The sequence below is a fragment of the Montipora capricornis genome, chromosome 8 (genome assembly GCF_036669925.1).
Source record: "Montipora capricornis isolate CH-2021 chromosome 8, ASM3666992v2, whole genome shotgun sequence".
Lineage (NCBI taxonomy): Eukaryota > Metazoa > Cnidaria > Anthozoa > Scleractinia > Acroporidae > Montipora > Montipora capricornis.
In genome coordinates, this window is record NC_090890.1 from 28,129,429 (window position 1) to 28,145,873 (window position 16,445).

The 16,445-nt window shown below is 39.0% G+C and overlaps 2 protein-coding genes across 5 annotated transcripts in view; one reads left to right on the forward strand and one right to left on the reverse strand.

Annotated features, from left to right (window-relative positions):
• LOC138060786 (forkhead box protein N3-like) overlaps window positions 1-3,227 on the reverse strand; it is a 234,556-nt gene extending 231,329 nt beyond the window's left edge. For 2 of the 3 annotated variants that reach the window (XR_011134427.1, XM_068906652.1), the window contains exons 1-2: window positions 3,127-3,227; window positions 452-729 (exon numbers count right to left, since the gene is read on the reverse strand). Coding sequence is in view for 2 of the 3 variants with exons in the window: in XM_068906652.1 (XP_068762753.1) it covers window positions 452-729; window positions 3,127-3,142 (294 nt within the window). In the remaining variant the exon portion in view is untranslated. Of the gene's footprint in view, window positions 1-451; window positions 730-2,173; window positions 2,264-3,126 lie in introns of those variants that run through there. The other variant, XM_068906653.1, reaches the window with a different exon arrangement.
• An 80-nt stretch (window positions 3,228-3,307) lies between these two features.
• The window catches only part of LOC138060784 (transmembrane 7 superfamily member 3-like), a 27,531-nt gene continuing 14,393 nt past the window's right edge, over window positions 3,308-16,445 (forward strand). Inside the window, exons 1-6 of one of the 2 annotated variants that reach the window (XM_068906651.1) lie at window positions 3,308-3,507; window positions 6,136-6,444; window positions 11,422-11,542; window positions 13,107-13,299; window positions 14,274-14,439; window positions 15,369-15,455. In XM_068906651.1, the coding sequence (XP_068762752.1) occupies window positions 3,435-3,507; window positions 6,136-6,444; window positions 11,422-11,542; window positions 13,107-13,299; window positions 14,274-14,439; window positions 15,369-15,455 (949 nt within the window). In that variant the 5' untranslated portion in view covers window positions 3,308-3,434. The remainder of the gene's footprint in view (window positions 3,508-6,135; window positions 6,445-11,421; window positions 11,543-13,106; window positions 13,300-14,273; window positions 14,440-15,368; window positions 15,456-16,445) is intronic. The other variant, XM_068906650.1, reaches the window with a different exon arrangement.

Genomic DNA, 16,445 nt, shown 5'->3' on the forward strand with positions numbered 1-16,445 from the left:
TCCTCACACTTTGCAGGACAATTTAAGCAATTACCTGTAATTGTAGACACCTGAGAAATTAAGGTGGCTCCAAGGGAATTCAAACCATGTGCGTCTATAACCCGCCCTTCAAATACATGCATCAAGTCCTTTCACAGCAACACACGAGTCCAACAAATTCTGCTCCCAACTACTTGGCTTCATAGCTCAGTTGGTTGCCACCTGAATTTTTCAGGTGTCTATAATTGGAGATAATACTGCTTACATGTAAGTCGTCCAGCTAAGTGAGAGGATGACTTCTCCCTCACATCTACAGTAGAACCCGCAAATACACACATTTACGTATTTCATTCCTTTAAAAACATTTTGTGTGGCAGTTTTAAATAGTAAATGCTGTAAATTTTGAAACCAAGAGTCTGCAAAAATCTTGCCGTCAATCTTTGAACACTAATACCCTAGGAAAGAACCTCACCTTCCAAGCTTTTTTGCAATGCTTGTAATAGGGGAAGTTATCCTCAATCCACCTGTATATGTCTTGAAGAGTCATACGTTTCTCAAATGTGCTGTTGATTGCACGAAGTATCAGCGTAGCATAGGAAAATGGTGGTTTAGGGTATGGATTCATGTGCACTGCCTCCTGATCATAAGGAGCATCTTCCCATTTCTCAGTGTCCTGTAATGGGTTTGAATCCAGACTGCACAACCACTGCATGTTGGTGAGACTGTCATTGAGAGAACAACTGGAATTTCCTGAAAAAAAAAAAAACTAGATGAGAGTGCAATGAGAAGTACCAAATTATTAAGCTGTGTAGAGAACAATAAGTACATATGATTAAGCTACAGTCCAGCTGCAACATCTTTATCTGAGTAACACTTGAATAATTTGAGTTTCCAACGAAATCACAGGAATCCCAACCAAAAACCAGCCAATCAGAGTGCTCCATTTAGCTTGACAATAGCGCTTTGCACTATTACTAAAAACAGACTTTGTCACATGAGCCCCCCGCGTAGACTCAGACAAACATTTCGATCTACTGAAGGAAATGTATGAGTGAGGTAAGAGATAGTGAAGGAAAAAAATAAGAAAACTTGATAAATCTGTGGGGAGTTGGTTTCTAAAAAGAAGGTAGAATGGTTAGTACTAAACCCTGTTGATGTAAATCGGACTCACAGTATCCACATAAAGGACCATAAATTGCCGAAATCTCTCAAAGAGTTGCAGGAATTAGGAGAGAAAATCTTCATACCACTGCCAAAACCATCCTAAAACATCGAGAAATGTAAGCCTTGGCTAATCGATTGAACCCGGAAATTCTTAACTGTGAAAAACACATCATTTTGTGCCCCACAAAAGATCCCACAGCAGAATTTCCTGATGTCCACTAGGAGTAACAAGAAGGTTTATAAAAGGGAAAGCATTACCGCTTTCAATAACAAATTTTTCCCATTCTAGTTTTGAAAAAAAAAAAACACAGGATACTTTGAAGTATGCCTAAAAAATAGAGGATACCCAGAGAGCAGTGTTGAAAGGCATCTCTCTGAACTGAAATTCTCAAACAAAAAGAGGTCATGCACTGGGAGATGAAAACATACATTAAACAACAAAAACAAAAAAATGCTAAATGCTAAACACAATGCTCCTACTTCCCGCCACACTGATAAATAAGCGATACAGCCCGAAGCACGAGGTATTCCACGCATGCGCAAGTATACTAAAACCACTGACCAATAGGCTGCAGTCGCTCCTAGTTGTTTACTTGGTTAAACTTCGTTTAACCTCATGTAACACAATTCTGACTTTTGTCACAAAATACCACTCTGCTCACGAGGAAATGGCACCTGATAGAAAATTACCCACATCTAAGAGATCTATTTAATACGCCCCCAGTAGTATATCGCAAAGAAAATCCATGAAAGATACATGTATGTTAGTCAGAGCAAAACAGACAACCATTTGCAAACAGCAGGAGTAGCGTAGGCCCATCAACACTTCTCCAACATGCCCGTCAACGGAGTAGAATAGGGAACAGAACTTGCACTATGGTACTATTTCCTTCCAACATCAAACCTTTTTTTGTATTTTCGCTGCGGACCAATGGCCATTATCGATGCTAGGATGAAGCGCATGGTCACTTCCACTGTTTACACAACCTATTACATCCCCTCACTTGTTTAAAAATGTCATTTTAAAGACCTTTCTAGCTGCTCAATTGTGTATTGTTCTGGTTCTCTCTCGCAGAGCCAAGATCACGGTCGACGTTGCTTAAAACCGAAGAGAATGAAGGGAATATTATGCCTCATTTCCCTTGTGACTTATACAGACTGAACTTTGTTTTTCTGAGTCACTTACTCTATAATTTCATGACGTCATTAGTGCAAAGCGCTATTGCTTGCCATAATTTATAATAACACATATAATAAAATAATGATCTTAATTGATAATAAAATAATAATAACAATTATTATAATTATATATAATAACAGTAATACTTTAATATTAAATGTTGCCTGATTATTCAAATCTAACTCAAGAACGTCAGCGCATGTTTTTCAAGCTTGGATCACAAATAACTCAACAGCTGATCATAAATACATGTATTTAAAAGTCGCCAATTAATGGCTGTTCGTTCAATTTAACTGGACAGTCACAAAGGCTCTTTAAATAATACTTGAATTTTTTCGTGCAATAAGTAATTAATAAAACATTATCTTAACCCCACATGGCTATCCGCTTAAGTTATGTTAGAAAGATCCGTTTGAAGCTAAGTCGAGTTGTAAGACCGGTCGATGCAATAACATAAAATTGCACAAGCTTACAAGTTCAAATTCACCTGAAAATTTTAAAGCAAGTCAAAACACTCGAAAGTCAGGTCTGAAGTTGGGACGGGTATTCTGCAATCCCTCCGAAGTGTTACAGATACTTAACGTATGAGAAATAAAGTTAAAACGGAGCGATTGAAGAATATCCGTCCACGAAGAAACGTTTATACGTTTGCGACGCGAGCCGCAGTACCGAAGTGAACGAAAGTGGGTTTCGCGTGGTTCGCGTCGGATAGAGTGAATTGAGCGAACATTCGAGTTACCCGAATCTCTGTGATTTTTGCATTAACAAAGAACTGAACGATTAGTTAGGCGAAATTTACTCACGTTTTTTTGAGGACATTGTTTCGCATTCGTAACTGATTTCGTGATGGTAACTTTCAACAAAGCGATGAATTGTTCGAACCAACGTGCTCCCGATGATGAACAGTTTGAAAATTTGTCCCTCCCGTTGGAAGCCAATCAGAGAGCAGGAAAATGAGCGTCCACGGGTCTTGTTGGTTTTCCCCCAGAGTGCATCGGTGCATTAGAATGAAAACAAAATGGAAGATGGAGGTCATGACATTCTTGTGATATGATTGCCGTATGATTGTGTGGCCTTAAACTGCGTGGCCTTAAACTGAAAGGATTCCTTAATGCTACAAGAAAGAAAGGCTCTTGCGGTGTTTTTGTTGCAAGCGTTGTGGATCATCGAGCAAAATGCTGCTGGTATGTGTCTTTCTATGAGTTTGACGGGTGTTTCGAGGAAGTGTTGCGTCATGATATGCAAATACATGCTATTCTACGTACGATTTCTTGGATCAAATTTTACTTTTCGCCGTAGTCTTTTATCCTTAGAGCCTGTAGAACTCATTTCGGGGACGATACCTTGTCTGCCTTCAGCTCAGGTTTTATTTGTGCACTCTTGTTGTAGGCAGCGCACATAGCTTAGCCCAGCTGTTTATGTAATATTAACTTAGTAGTGAGTCAGAGATTCTTATTTTCTTGTAGTACAGACAAAATGGCGAAATCTCTTATTAAATTTTATTGCGTGTTAGGCTGTAAAACGGCCTGTTTGATGGCATTAAATCTTTCCATCCGAACTTACTAAAAACGGTGACAAAAATCGATGATTTGTTATCCTTCTTACCTGCGCGTGATACTATTAACCTTATAATTGCATACTCAATGTACCTTAGCATTCCCCTTCATCTTTATATTTTGACCATGACATAACTAAACATCTGAGCAATGCATGCATGTGAATTGACTGCCATGGGATCAGTATTTTTATTTGCGGCTAAATACAGGAATTGCACCGACCTTAGTTCCAGTCATTCACTTGTACAGATATTACAAATTTGAACGTGTGAGAATGAGAGCCCCAACACCAAACCAATGTTTTTACCCAGACTGCTGGTCGGTGCAATTCCTGTATTTAGCTACAAGTGTATTTTTGGGGTACACAAAGTCAACAATGGGCACCAAAGTTTTCGTTTCCATGTACTTTTTGGAGTTTATGATTACATGACATATCATATAGCGAAGATATCGTTGATATCACTTACAGTATTGTCACTAATGTGCCAACCAGAGTCTCACTGGCTGTCGTAACAAGGGTCTTTTGTTCCTGTGTTTGTATGGAGTAGTCCCGGAGAGGTTTTTTCAGGGTACTCCAGTTTCCCCTCTCCTCAAAAACCGACATTTGACTTTATTTGCATTAATTGTTAAATTATTTCAGTTTACAGTGTCCCCAATTAGTGTTCCAACGGGAGAACGACTAGACATTTAAATTAAGTTTCTTCTCTTCCGTTCCATTTATGTGAATGCATCTGGTTTTAACTTTTACATTGAGGGTGTGGTGCATGTATATGATGAATGTGTGGTTCCAGAAAATATCCATACCCCACCACGGAGGGAATTTCACTTAAAACCCCCTGTCTCCCTGGATTTTCCATATTTCAAAGGAACTGATGACCCTCCACCCCTCCAGAATTTCCACAAAGTAAGAAAGACCCCCCAACCCCTCTGGAAAAGTCTATTTTCACAAAAAAATATTATCTAAGTAAAGAATGACGCTGTTTGCCATTCTGCAATGGTTTTATTTTAGTTTTACTGAGCGGTCTCGAATTGGAACACAGTAAACTACCTACAAAGCAAACTACACAAAATTGCTTATCCCTAAAATGAAAGATACAACTTTGTATCTGTCAGTTTATCTTGATGTGCAAGCTTAATGATTTTTTTTCCAAACTGCGAGTAGCCATCTCCACTGCCATAATGTTGGAGGAATTAAAGCCATTTCAGCGTGAATCAAACTTTCAATTACAAAATTAACCCTTTGACATCCAAACCGGCCAGACTTAGTATTTTACTCTGTCTAACAACACACGATTTTACTGGTCAATGGGGAACCCCTGGTAGTCAATGGGTTAAGTGGAAACAAAAAGGAGAATAAAAACTCTAGATTCTGAAATCGTTACATCCTATACCTTCTGCTTCTTGAAGCGAAACTTTCACTGTCGTACTGTTTTTTAATCAGCTGACATGACACAGAGATGAAACGTAGCTAGTAACCACACCAGTTACGCGGCCATGTCTCTACGGAGACTGGTAACGAGTACAGCTGGTCAATATTACGTACGAGACAAATCAAGTTTTTGTTGTCCTTACAGGGGCCCAATTCCTTTCAATTCGTATACATAATGCTTTTGGAAGAGTGAAAACCAGATTTAGATGAAAAAATAATCATACTTAATTAAACTTATATGTTTTTTCAAAAATGATCTACCAGATCGGTAAGTAGCAATTTCATACTGAGTTCGAAATTTAACCCCTTGGAAAGTGATTTTTTCGTCCGACCCACTTCCCTTCTGGAATTTCCTTGACCTCTGAACCCCCACCCCCTCGGAATTTCCAATTCCCTCCGTGGTGGGGTATGGATATTTTCTGGAACCACACGATCCCATTTTGTTTTTGGACAAAAATAATCTAAAGTAAAACATGCCTAGAACCAGAGCGGAGGCTTACAGTACAGTGTGTAATGCCACGAGACTATGCTGCTGTCTTCCTATGGGATGTGAGAAGTGACCTGTGTGCTTAAAAATAACCTGCCGGACTGACTTGCGTAGCCTAGCTGGTGTAATGCCTTTCTGTAGAATGTGAATGCCGCTTAAGATTTTCGTGATCAATGCTATAGTGTGAAATATTCTGTAGGAGGAATTCACGCAGTTTGCTTCTAGTTGTCAGGAAGAAAATGTCTATGTGTTACATTGGTTATATAATCAATCTCATTGTTTTCTTCATTACTCTTCATTATCTGACAATTTTATGTTGTTTCTCTTTACAATATGTCAGATAACTTTGTGGTTGGTCCAAACAGAGGCGAAAAGATGACACTTCAACCCTCTGTTACCTTGGATTTGACTTTCCAGAAAGCTCAGAGAACATGGAGATTTGCTATATTTCAAGCACATTCGCAGAAAAACAATGTAACATTGTCTACAAGTGTAAGATATGAATATGGATCCTTTGTAATAGGATTGGATGTTGCAGTACTCTATCCTCTACCTATTCCAGATATAGGCTGTCATTTCTACTTGAGATCAAATAATAATCAAAGTAGTTATGAAACAGATGTCATCGCTGTGCCATACGAAGATGGAGGTGAGTCCAAGAAGAACTTAAAGTTTATTTTTAGCAAGAGTTTCTGGATTCATGTACCGTAAGTGAACAAATTTGCTTCAAACATAGTGATGTAGCAAAAGATATTTGAATTCCACCAAATTTACATCACCAATGCATACAATTCACGTCATACAGCTGTACATGTAAATCAACTTGGTGTCATACGTTTTTCGCATCCCAAGCAAAATAAGTACGACATAAATTGTTTTTTTTCTCGGAAAGGCTTAAGTTAACATTACTTTAGTTATACATGTATGTATGTTTTTCTCAGTTGACTAACAATGGTCAAATTTACGTATAACCTGATTTGAGAAAAAAGGACTTTCCATGTGTGAAGAAAATCATAAGTACTGGGATTCGGAAATGAAAACCTGTGTGCACTCAAAAACTTTTTCACATCCTAAAGATAAGATTTGCAATACACAACCTTCCAAATTTGTGATGCATCTGGTCATTTTTTATGCCAGTTTTATTACAATAATTCATGTCCAGAAATCATTGCAGTCTCAATGTTTGTAGTCTTTCTCATAACTGTTACATTACTGTGATCCATCAGGTGCGTGTATTTTTAGAGACTAGGAAAAATGAGTGCTTTTAATAGTTTATCAAGTTATTGGCCACCCTGACCTGATCTTAAGTAATATTGTAATCAGCTGATCTTCAACAGGCAAAAGAACTCCGGGTTTGGCCATTTTCATTTAACAATTTTCGTGGCAGTTGTTTTCAACTTTCATGTTTTTTTGGGGGCGATTGGCGATAACCATTGGGTGTGATGAAAATAATCTGTGTCTTAAAAGGCATTAGTTGTTTGGAAATACCACCTGTGGTAGTGTGCGGACAGTTACGATTTGAGTTTTCAGTTCTCAACATCTACCTATGACAATATTGGGGAAATTTCATTTAGCCTCAAGCAGCAACAAATAGGCCCTTTGCATGAACGTGTCATACCACCTTGTCAATCAAAAAAAAATGGTCGTGGTACAAAATTAATAGATACCAGAAATGGAAAGTGCATGATGAAATTACCCAGTGAGAATATCAATTTTGAGGGCACTGACATTTTATAAAACGTAAACGTAAATTTCATCACGCTCTTTCCATTTCCGGTATCTATTTTGTACTATGACCATTTTTAGTCATGGATAAAGCGTATCCTAAGGTTAGGGGTCAGAATTATATGCAAAAATATCACTCCCTCAAATGTAAACTAGAGTAGTCGATAAGTCAACAACCAATATCACATGTCACTCATTCAGTTAAATCCAAATCGATATGGCAATGATCAATATCAATTTTGCGATGTTTCACTTACCGAAGTAATGCCGCAACATATTGCGTTGAGATATTCGACTTCTCTTCGATCGTTCCGACAGGATTAATACTCGTTGCTGTCAGCATGTGTTACCAAGCCATTGTTCATTGGACTGTGCTATGTGTGTTAAAAATGAATACGAAGAGACGTTTGCTTGTCAATCCACCAAGTTCACAGGTCCACTCGTATTAGCAAAGGAACACGCTGTGAGATTGCCGTGGACAGTGACAACTTTGTTCACCTAAAGCAAACTATTGCGCTTTTAGTTTGTTTAGCATTATTTCATCATTCTGTTGGTTATATTCAAAACCAATAAGGTATACTTGTAACACATTTAAAGGTGAAAGGTGCTTAAATGTAAAAGACGGGGTTAAAAGCTCTCGATAGCTGTGTTTACATAGTTGAGAAATAACCAGATGTTCTTGGTATCACCTCGTTGTAGTTGAACAATGAAGTCTTCCTTTACGAAAAGAATCAAACACAAATCTCCATCTTTAGCTTGCACGTTTTCCCATTGCAGACCATGTGATGTTCTCGAGGGAATTCTACGTGCATAAGACGACATTTCAAAGAAACTGTTCTCTATAGTAACATCACGTGGTCTGAAATGGGAAAACAAAACGTACTAGCTGAAGAGGCGCGGTAGCCTGCGTTGCAAGCGTTCCCGTTTGACAGAAGAGCTTCGAAACGATTTTCCGCAAACTTGCCACGCGAAAGTTGGGGCAAGGTGTTTGAGGGAACGCTTGCCGCGAAGAAGACCCCCTATTTTTGAAAAACCCGTTCGCCCACGAACGGCAAAAGATTCGTTATTGAAAAAAACTTTGGCAGCGCTTGTTGTTGACGAAAAGTTTGGACTGAACTGATGTAAGCTTTTTGTTCGCTTGCAAAAGACACTGTATATTTACGCAGGATGAATTAATAAAATGCCTGCGAACTACAGTATGGTATCCGTGGTCCGCGAGAAAAATGGATATTCTTAAATATCTTACCTGAATCAAAACGCCACGAAGTGAAATTTCCCATGAAGATAGCTTTTTCGTTTCTTGCGATAATATTACCCCTATGCGAAAATTGTTGATATTTTTAAAGAGCAAATTCGTTCCCAACCGCACAAATTAGTTTATCTGTAAATCTGTCCTGCAAAAAGACACGTGTTCCCGTTGCGTTTTGTCTTTACACAAGCCAAGTAAACATGACGCCATGTAAGTTACGGAGCCGCAATAGTAGAGACTTTCTAGAAAGACAAATTAACACACCTGTCAACAAACTTGAATTCCGCACAATCACCAATAGCAGGAAAGCCTAAATTTCGTCATGTGAAAGAAGAATAATCAAGAAATTATTGGACAGATTTGTTTTTTGGTGATACTTTAGTTAACGAGGGAATATAACATCATGTTCGGAAAATTCGCGGACCAAGGACACCATACTGTATCGGAATCTATATGTTTCAGGATCAAGGAAATCAACTGTATTCGTCAAATTTAACTGATCTGAGTGTAGTGTGCAGTGCTAGGTTTCTACCCCATATGAACCATGTGAGCGTTAGCCCTACTAATGGAAATGGGATCACACAAGGACAGAGAAATACTCTGACCAGGGTGTGAATTGAACCCACGACCTTCGGGTTAAATCACCGCTGCTCTACCGACTGAGCTACAAGGTTAGATGGGAGCATGCCGTGGGAACTGAAGAAGTTAAAGTCACGGCAATTAACATGTACAAGTACAAGTAAGGATTACGTTTTTGCAAATGTTGGCCGTGTAGCACTTATATTTGAACAGACTTAACTGATTAGAGTGTAATGTGAAGTGCTACGTTTCCACCCATATGAACCATGTGAGCGTTAGCCCTACTAATGGAAATGGGCCCACACAAGGACAGAGAAAAACCCTGACCAGGATTGGAATTGAACCCACTACCTTCGGGTTAAAGCACCGCTGCTCTATGGACTGAGCTACAAGGTTAGACGGGAGCAGGCCGTTGAAACTGACGATGTTAAAGTCACGGCAATTAACATGTACAAGTACAAGTTAGGATTAAGGTTTTTGCAAACGTTGGCCGTGTAGCACTTATATTTGAACAGACTTAACTGATTAAGAGTGTAATGTGAAGTGCTAGTTTTCTACGCCATATGAACCATGCGAGCGTTAGCCCTACTAATGGAAATGGGCCCACACAAAGACAGAGCAAAACTCTGTCTGATAGAGTTGTGTTCAGATCCCTAGATCCAACACAACCTCGTCCCCAGAGCCTTAGCACTCAAATTAGCAGCAAAGTTTGATGGGGAGAAAAAGGAATTTGAGACAAGAAGCAATGCAACAAAACAACACATCAGCCTTTTGTAAAACGTAACATTTTTTAGTAAAAAGGTAATTTCTTTAGCATAACTTAAACACGTTTAAACCATGTCAGGTTAGTTGCATGCAGGGTCCAAAATTGCACCTTGCTGGTTGCCAGTGCGACTAAAAATTGAGTACTGGCGACCACAATTTCACAAGTGGTCGACAGTGGGCGACCTACTATTAGGTTCAGAACTGTTAGCCAAAAGGTGTCTTTCAACTTTTTATCCTGCCGATGTTTTTGAAATAAAAATGAAAGGGGTTTTCCCGTTAACTACCTCCATAACGTTGCAAGTCGCCACGTCTTTTTGCAGTTTCGCATAAAATACGCATTGCGGGCGAAAAAGCGACTCAGTAAAGAGCTTCAAGGGACTGGTGCGAGGAATGTAGCACGGTAACAACATGGCTGCTTGTATGAGACAGAACGTGACTGGTGTTTCCGTAGCCTGCGTAGCAAATTTTCCCGTTCGACAGAAGAGCTTCGAAACGATTTTCCGCAAACTGGCCGCGCGAAAGGTGGGCCAAGAGACTGAGGGAACGCTTGCAAGAAGACCCCCTATTTTTGAAAAACGCCCACCTTTTAATGATTGACTTGACACACGCTGATTGACGTATTATTAACAAATTAGCCAATAACTGATAACCATGTTAGCACATGTTGACTTCCGTCAAAACAAACCGAGGCAACCGAGGAAACACCGAGCGATCAATGCAGAATTTGCCAATGTGATTTTAACGTTAAATTTGTAACGGCAACTTCTCAGCCGGGTGCGACTGGTTATGTTTCTACCGAGAATTTGTTTAAACCATTGAAAACAAAAGAAACTTACTCATCTTGTCTCAATCCATGATACAGGACTCAACTACTATTGGGTTCTAAAAAGTGGCATTCTGATACAAATCTGCAAACTATGTATGTATCGTGTTTACTGTCTCGTTGGCACTTAACGAGAGCTACTACTAGTAGATTGGTTGTAAAAACACTTACTTATAGTTTGGTAGAAGATACTTTTGAAAGGCATTCATTTAAACTGAAGATACTAAGTGACAGTTGGTGATCAGAAGCAATTTAAGCAGGTTCAAAGAAGACTAAAATCAATCCAAGCCACAAACCCTTGAATGTGACGTAAATAACTGTTGCACTGCACGCAGCTCTGCCACTGAGCCATCAAGCTATCTGGGAACTGGTAAATGGGCCTACATTTTGTAACTGCAAAAGTTGAAATCTTCAATCGTGATGATCTGTCTTTCAGAAAGTCACCAAACATTTTCATTGTCTTGTTTGTTTTCTGTCATTTTCAGCTCCATTTCCTGGTGCTTGTTGTCTGACCTGTAGCATGGAATTCGATCCAAACATTGCAATTTCTTCCAACTCTCTTGAAACCAACATAACTTTTGCATTTGCCAATGTGTACTATGGAAGGTATGTGTACAAAAGTCTTTAAAAGGGCAACATGTACTGAAAGATATGTTGTACATGTATGTTAACCCTGGTGAATCTGGGGTAGTAGTAGACTCATAGGAGCTACTTAGCCATTGCTGCAATTTTCATAATTCTGCGGAATTCATCTTCAAGTGCCAACGTCCAAACTGCGTTTTGGCTTCCATCAAGCAATCTTCCGATGCCAGAGAGTTGACTGGAACCCACGAATGCTGAAATCAATATTATTGATCTTTGACGTAACCTAAAGAACCAATCAGCTTCTTTGAACAGTTTCAATGGTACCTTCGAACATTCAAACTTGATGCCGATGGGAAGTGATGCCGGGATCTGTACAATTGTTTTTACTGAAGAACCTCTAAAAAGATATTATAATGGTGTTCGAGCTGTAAACTAAGGAAAAACTCAAATAGCCCTTATCGGAGTTATCAGCGGTTTTGCCACATAAACGAGGCGAAGGGGTCATGTTGTATTGAATTTACCTTTAAGCCTCTTTTACATGTAGTTTTAAACAAAAGAAAATGTGCCTGCAGGCTCAACTCTGATAAGGTTCATTCACTTTCCAGAGGCAGAGTCAATCTTCCCAGTTGTGTTCGGAAATTTGATTGATGGAAGCCAAAACGAAGCCAATGCATATGCTGAAATTTAATCTCTCCCAAACAATGCAGAAAGAGGAAATTGAATGCACAAAGTTGAAATTAAATTGACTGGAAAGTTGCAAAAGCACAACAAAACAAAATGGCGGACAGCTTACTTTGGGAGAAATTAACAACGTTCGAAGGAAAATGCTAAGAACAAAAGCACCCAACAAAGTACAAATAATTTGCTCAAAGTCCAGAAGTCTTGGGCTTCTCAAAAAGGTTATAATTTTATGAAACTATTGAAATGTACAAACCAGAGGCCCTGAAAAAATTCTTGGAGTTTCATGCAACAGTCAATGAGAGGATATTTTTTGGGTCAAGTGCAAGCTTGTCAATCAAGGTTGTTATAGGGGGAACTATCAAGGCGTAACGCGAAGTAAACAATATGGAGGGAAACAGTAAAAGTACGGGTAACCACATGATTTATTTTATGCAAAAAGCTGGTAGTGTGACAACAGACCGCAGTCTGCAGACTACCTACAAATGATAGATAGCTTAGATAGATAGCTTTATTAAATAAAACCATTGCAGCCAAGGGCTGAATTACGGCTATTTACAAGTGAACAAAGATTCTAAAATTATTTAAAATTTAAATCTAGAATTTAAATCTAAAATTTAAATCTAAAAATATATTAAAAGCAAGGTTGCACACCGAGAACTAAAAGCTAAGAACGGGAAGAATTTGCCATTAACAAGCTCCGCTGAAAGCGATGGTGCTGATGAACAATATTTAAGTCTAAGCACCCAGTTCAAATAGCACTGATAAAGAGTATTTAAGTCTAAGCACTCAGTTTGAAACAATTACCTTTCGATAACTGTGATTTAGAGTTAGTCTGCAGTCTGCAAGTTCTAGACACCGCAAAAACTGAGTTATGCCTTTAATGTTGCAAATGTTTATTTTAAAGATCTGGAGGAAAAGGTGACACTGCTCCCCCATGCGACGGGAATACAATAACTGGTAAAAAGCCTGAGCATTATCGTCTTGAATATCATATTTACGTGATGTTTCTGCCTGAGGGAGATCTATCTGAGGAGTCCCTCTTTGAAGGAGTTGAAAAAATGGCATATCCTGCTAGAATTAAAAATCATGGTCAGGAAGTAAGTGTACCAAGCAAAATAATATTAACAGGACTTACAATAATGTAACGTCTTTGTAAAAGTATAATTCAAGTTCTCATCCTTGTAGCAAAGTCGGAAATTAACTTTTATATTATGGGTGCCAACTAGCAACTAAATAAAACTTTTCAGCTGCCAGATGGAAAATTGTGGAGTGAATTTCAAATGGTGTTTAGTTTAATGCAAAAACTTCATTTTTATGTTAAGAACATCAAACAGAACAAAAAGTACAAGACACCTGTTGGCCAACTTCTCTGAATATCGTTTTTAATCAGTTTCTCTGGATGTAGAAAGTCAACAATAACAATGGAAATAGCATTGTAATAATAAGTCAGGTGCTGGCGACCAATTGTGAAATTCTGTTTTTTTTTTCACAAGTTTTGGTTTGCTGTCGAGCGTTCGTGTTGATGATCCTCTCAAGATTTGATTCGATTGTTGGAAAAATGAATTACGTAGTTAATCGTTTCAAGAGATAACCTTTCTGAACAAAGTGGTATTTAGTCATGTTGCAAGCGACCTTTAACACAACTTTAGCAGCTATTAACAGCTATTCGCTGACAGAACGGAAATGTTACAATTTCAGCATAATTTATTATTTAGAATAACAGCCACATCTCATTTGTTATAATTGATCAATATTGTGTAACTTGAAACTGAGCTTGGTAAACAATGGTCATGTTTGAAAATGATTACTACATCAGTTTGCAAATAATCAAATAGTCCTTTACAATAAAAAGACATCATCTCGAGGCTCTGGGGAATAAATATAGGGATCTGTATGAGTTTATACCTCAGAGCCTCGAGATGATACTTTTTGTTTAGGACTGAATTTTAATATATCGGGCCGAAGTAACGCAACGCTCCTCGACGAGGAGCGTTGCGTGACGTCGGCCCGAGCGGCTGCAAAGGAGACTAACTGTCGACTAGATCAAAGTTGTTGTCTTTTTTATTTCCAGGTCAGCACTCTGACAGCACCAACACTTCCTGTATTGAAGTTTCTTACCTACCCATCTGGACAGGGTATTGTTTATAATGTGATAGTGAAGGACCCACAAAATGACAACAAGGAAGCTGCATATTCGCCAGTGGCGACTTATGGTTGCGATGTATGTGAAGAAAAATGTAAGTTGTGACGATCTATAAAAAAAATGATTTTCAAGGGGAAAACTGCTTACCTAGAAAAATATCTCATAGCAAAGTAGAGATGTATACCCTTGACTCGTATTGCATTCTTAGCGCTTCTGCTATGTCGTTCAGCATGACAAGAAATTTTATTGCAGTGACTACATGTAGACAAGTGAGTTAAGTACATTGTAGTGTCCATTTTTTGTTTTTATGGGCTGTTGTTTTGTCACCTGTTAACTACATATAAAAGTTTGAAAAAAAAAAAAATTGATAGAGCTCCTTGAGGCCCCTTTCACACGTATCCGAACAGAAATTTTTTTAATCCGCAACGTTTTCTTTGCGTATTCGCCTTCCGTCTACACTTCCGTCTACACACAACTTTTTGATTCCGCTCTCCAGAGTGGAAATTTCTGAATACGCAAAGAATTTGGAATCGTGTGGACTGTCGAATCCGGATATTTTCAAATCCGATGACGTTACAAATTCAGATTCAGTCTTAACCATATAAGTATTCAACATTGCCGCTGTAACGAAATGCTATCGCTTCCCTTGTGGCCAACTCGCGCGCCTCATGGCGCATGCTCTGTTGGCAATAGTCACTAAGGAGTCCTGGATACAAAAACGAATCCGGATACGTGTGGACAGACAAATTCGATTTTAATACGTTACGTGTGGACGTGAAAAATGTTTAATCCGCAGATAAAAAATTTCAGATTCATAAATAGCTGGATACGTGTGAACAGGGACTGAGAGGGAGTCGTTTAATCTTCGAAGGGCATCTGTTGGGCTTGGTTGACAACACTTGCCATTTCTTGTCCATATGCATCGGAATGCCAGCAAATTAAGACTGCGTGAAATTTGTGTAGTTTCACAAAACACAAAACAACATCATTTATCTTTACCAACTTTTACTTCTATTTTCCTAGTCGTGGTCATCGATGCTGTAATTGCAGTAATAGGAAGTATTGTAGGTGCAATATTCTGCTTCTTTGGATTTCGTCTCTTCCAATTTAGTGAGTACAAAAGATTATTTTGGAAATTAAAAGAATGCAATGCCATTTTCTACATGCATGTATGTATTTTCATCGTCCTCGTCATGACTTTCTTTTAAGCCTAGTTTTCATATGTCAGGAAAATCCCAGACGATCGGGGATTTCGCAGTTTCCCGACCGTCCTAGATTTTGCCGACGAATCGTGAAAGCCATAAATCGTACACATCCTCGATAATCTGGGATGGTTGGGGGCGAATCGGTAAAACCTGCCCCAGTTTTTGCGATCGTCGGCGATCACTCCCGATATATGAAAACTCGAATTTGTGCGGTTGGAGACGTCGACGATGGTTTTAGCTCGTTACCAATCCTCTAAATTGCAAGTTTCAATTTTGCGCACTTTCCATTTCCCGCCAAAGTCACTATCCGGAGAATTGGGACAAGCGTCTGGTAATTTTCCGAGGTGTCGGCAAAGTCTGGGACGGTCGTGAAACTACGAAATCCCCGATTGTTTGGGACTTTCCCGACATGAAAACTAGGCTTTACTCTTGGATTTTACAGTAGCTTGGTTTACTGTAGCCACTATAGACCGTATTCATAAATGGCGGCCAATTTATAATTCTTTTGTCGAAGTGCAAATTAGCCTACCAAGCCTCGATACCATAGAGTGAATTGAAAAGAATTCTTGCCCTAAAATGAGGCTTGGTAGGCTAATTTGCACGTGGACAAAAGAATTATAAATGTGACCGCCATTTATGAATAAGGTCTATATCAAAGCATTTACCCTGCCAAGCACAGAGGACAGACCACAACACTGGGGCTCCATGCCGTACTCTGCGAATAGTTTGTTGATTCTTTCATGTCCCACAGGGTTACGAACATTGAAGGACTGCGACACGGGGTCTACGGTTTCTCGTCCTTATCCGAGAAGACTAGAGAGCCTAACCATTTGCAGATGTCATTACAAAGGCAGCTCTTTCTCCTGAGTTTTGCTATAGGCTTACGTTCACCCTA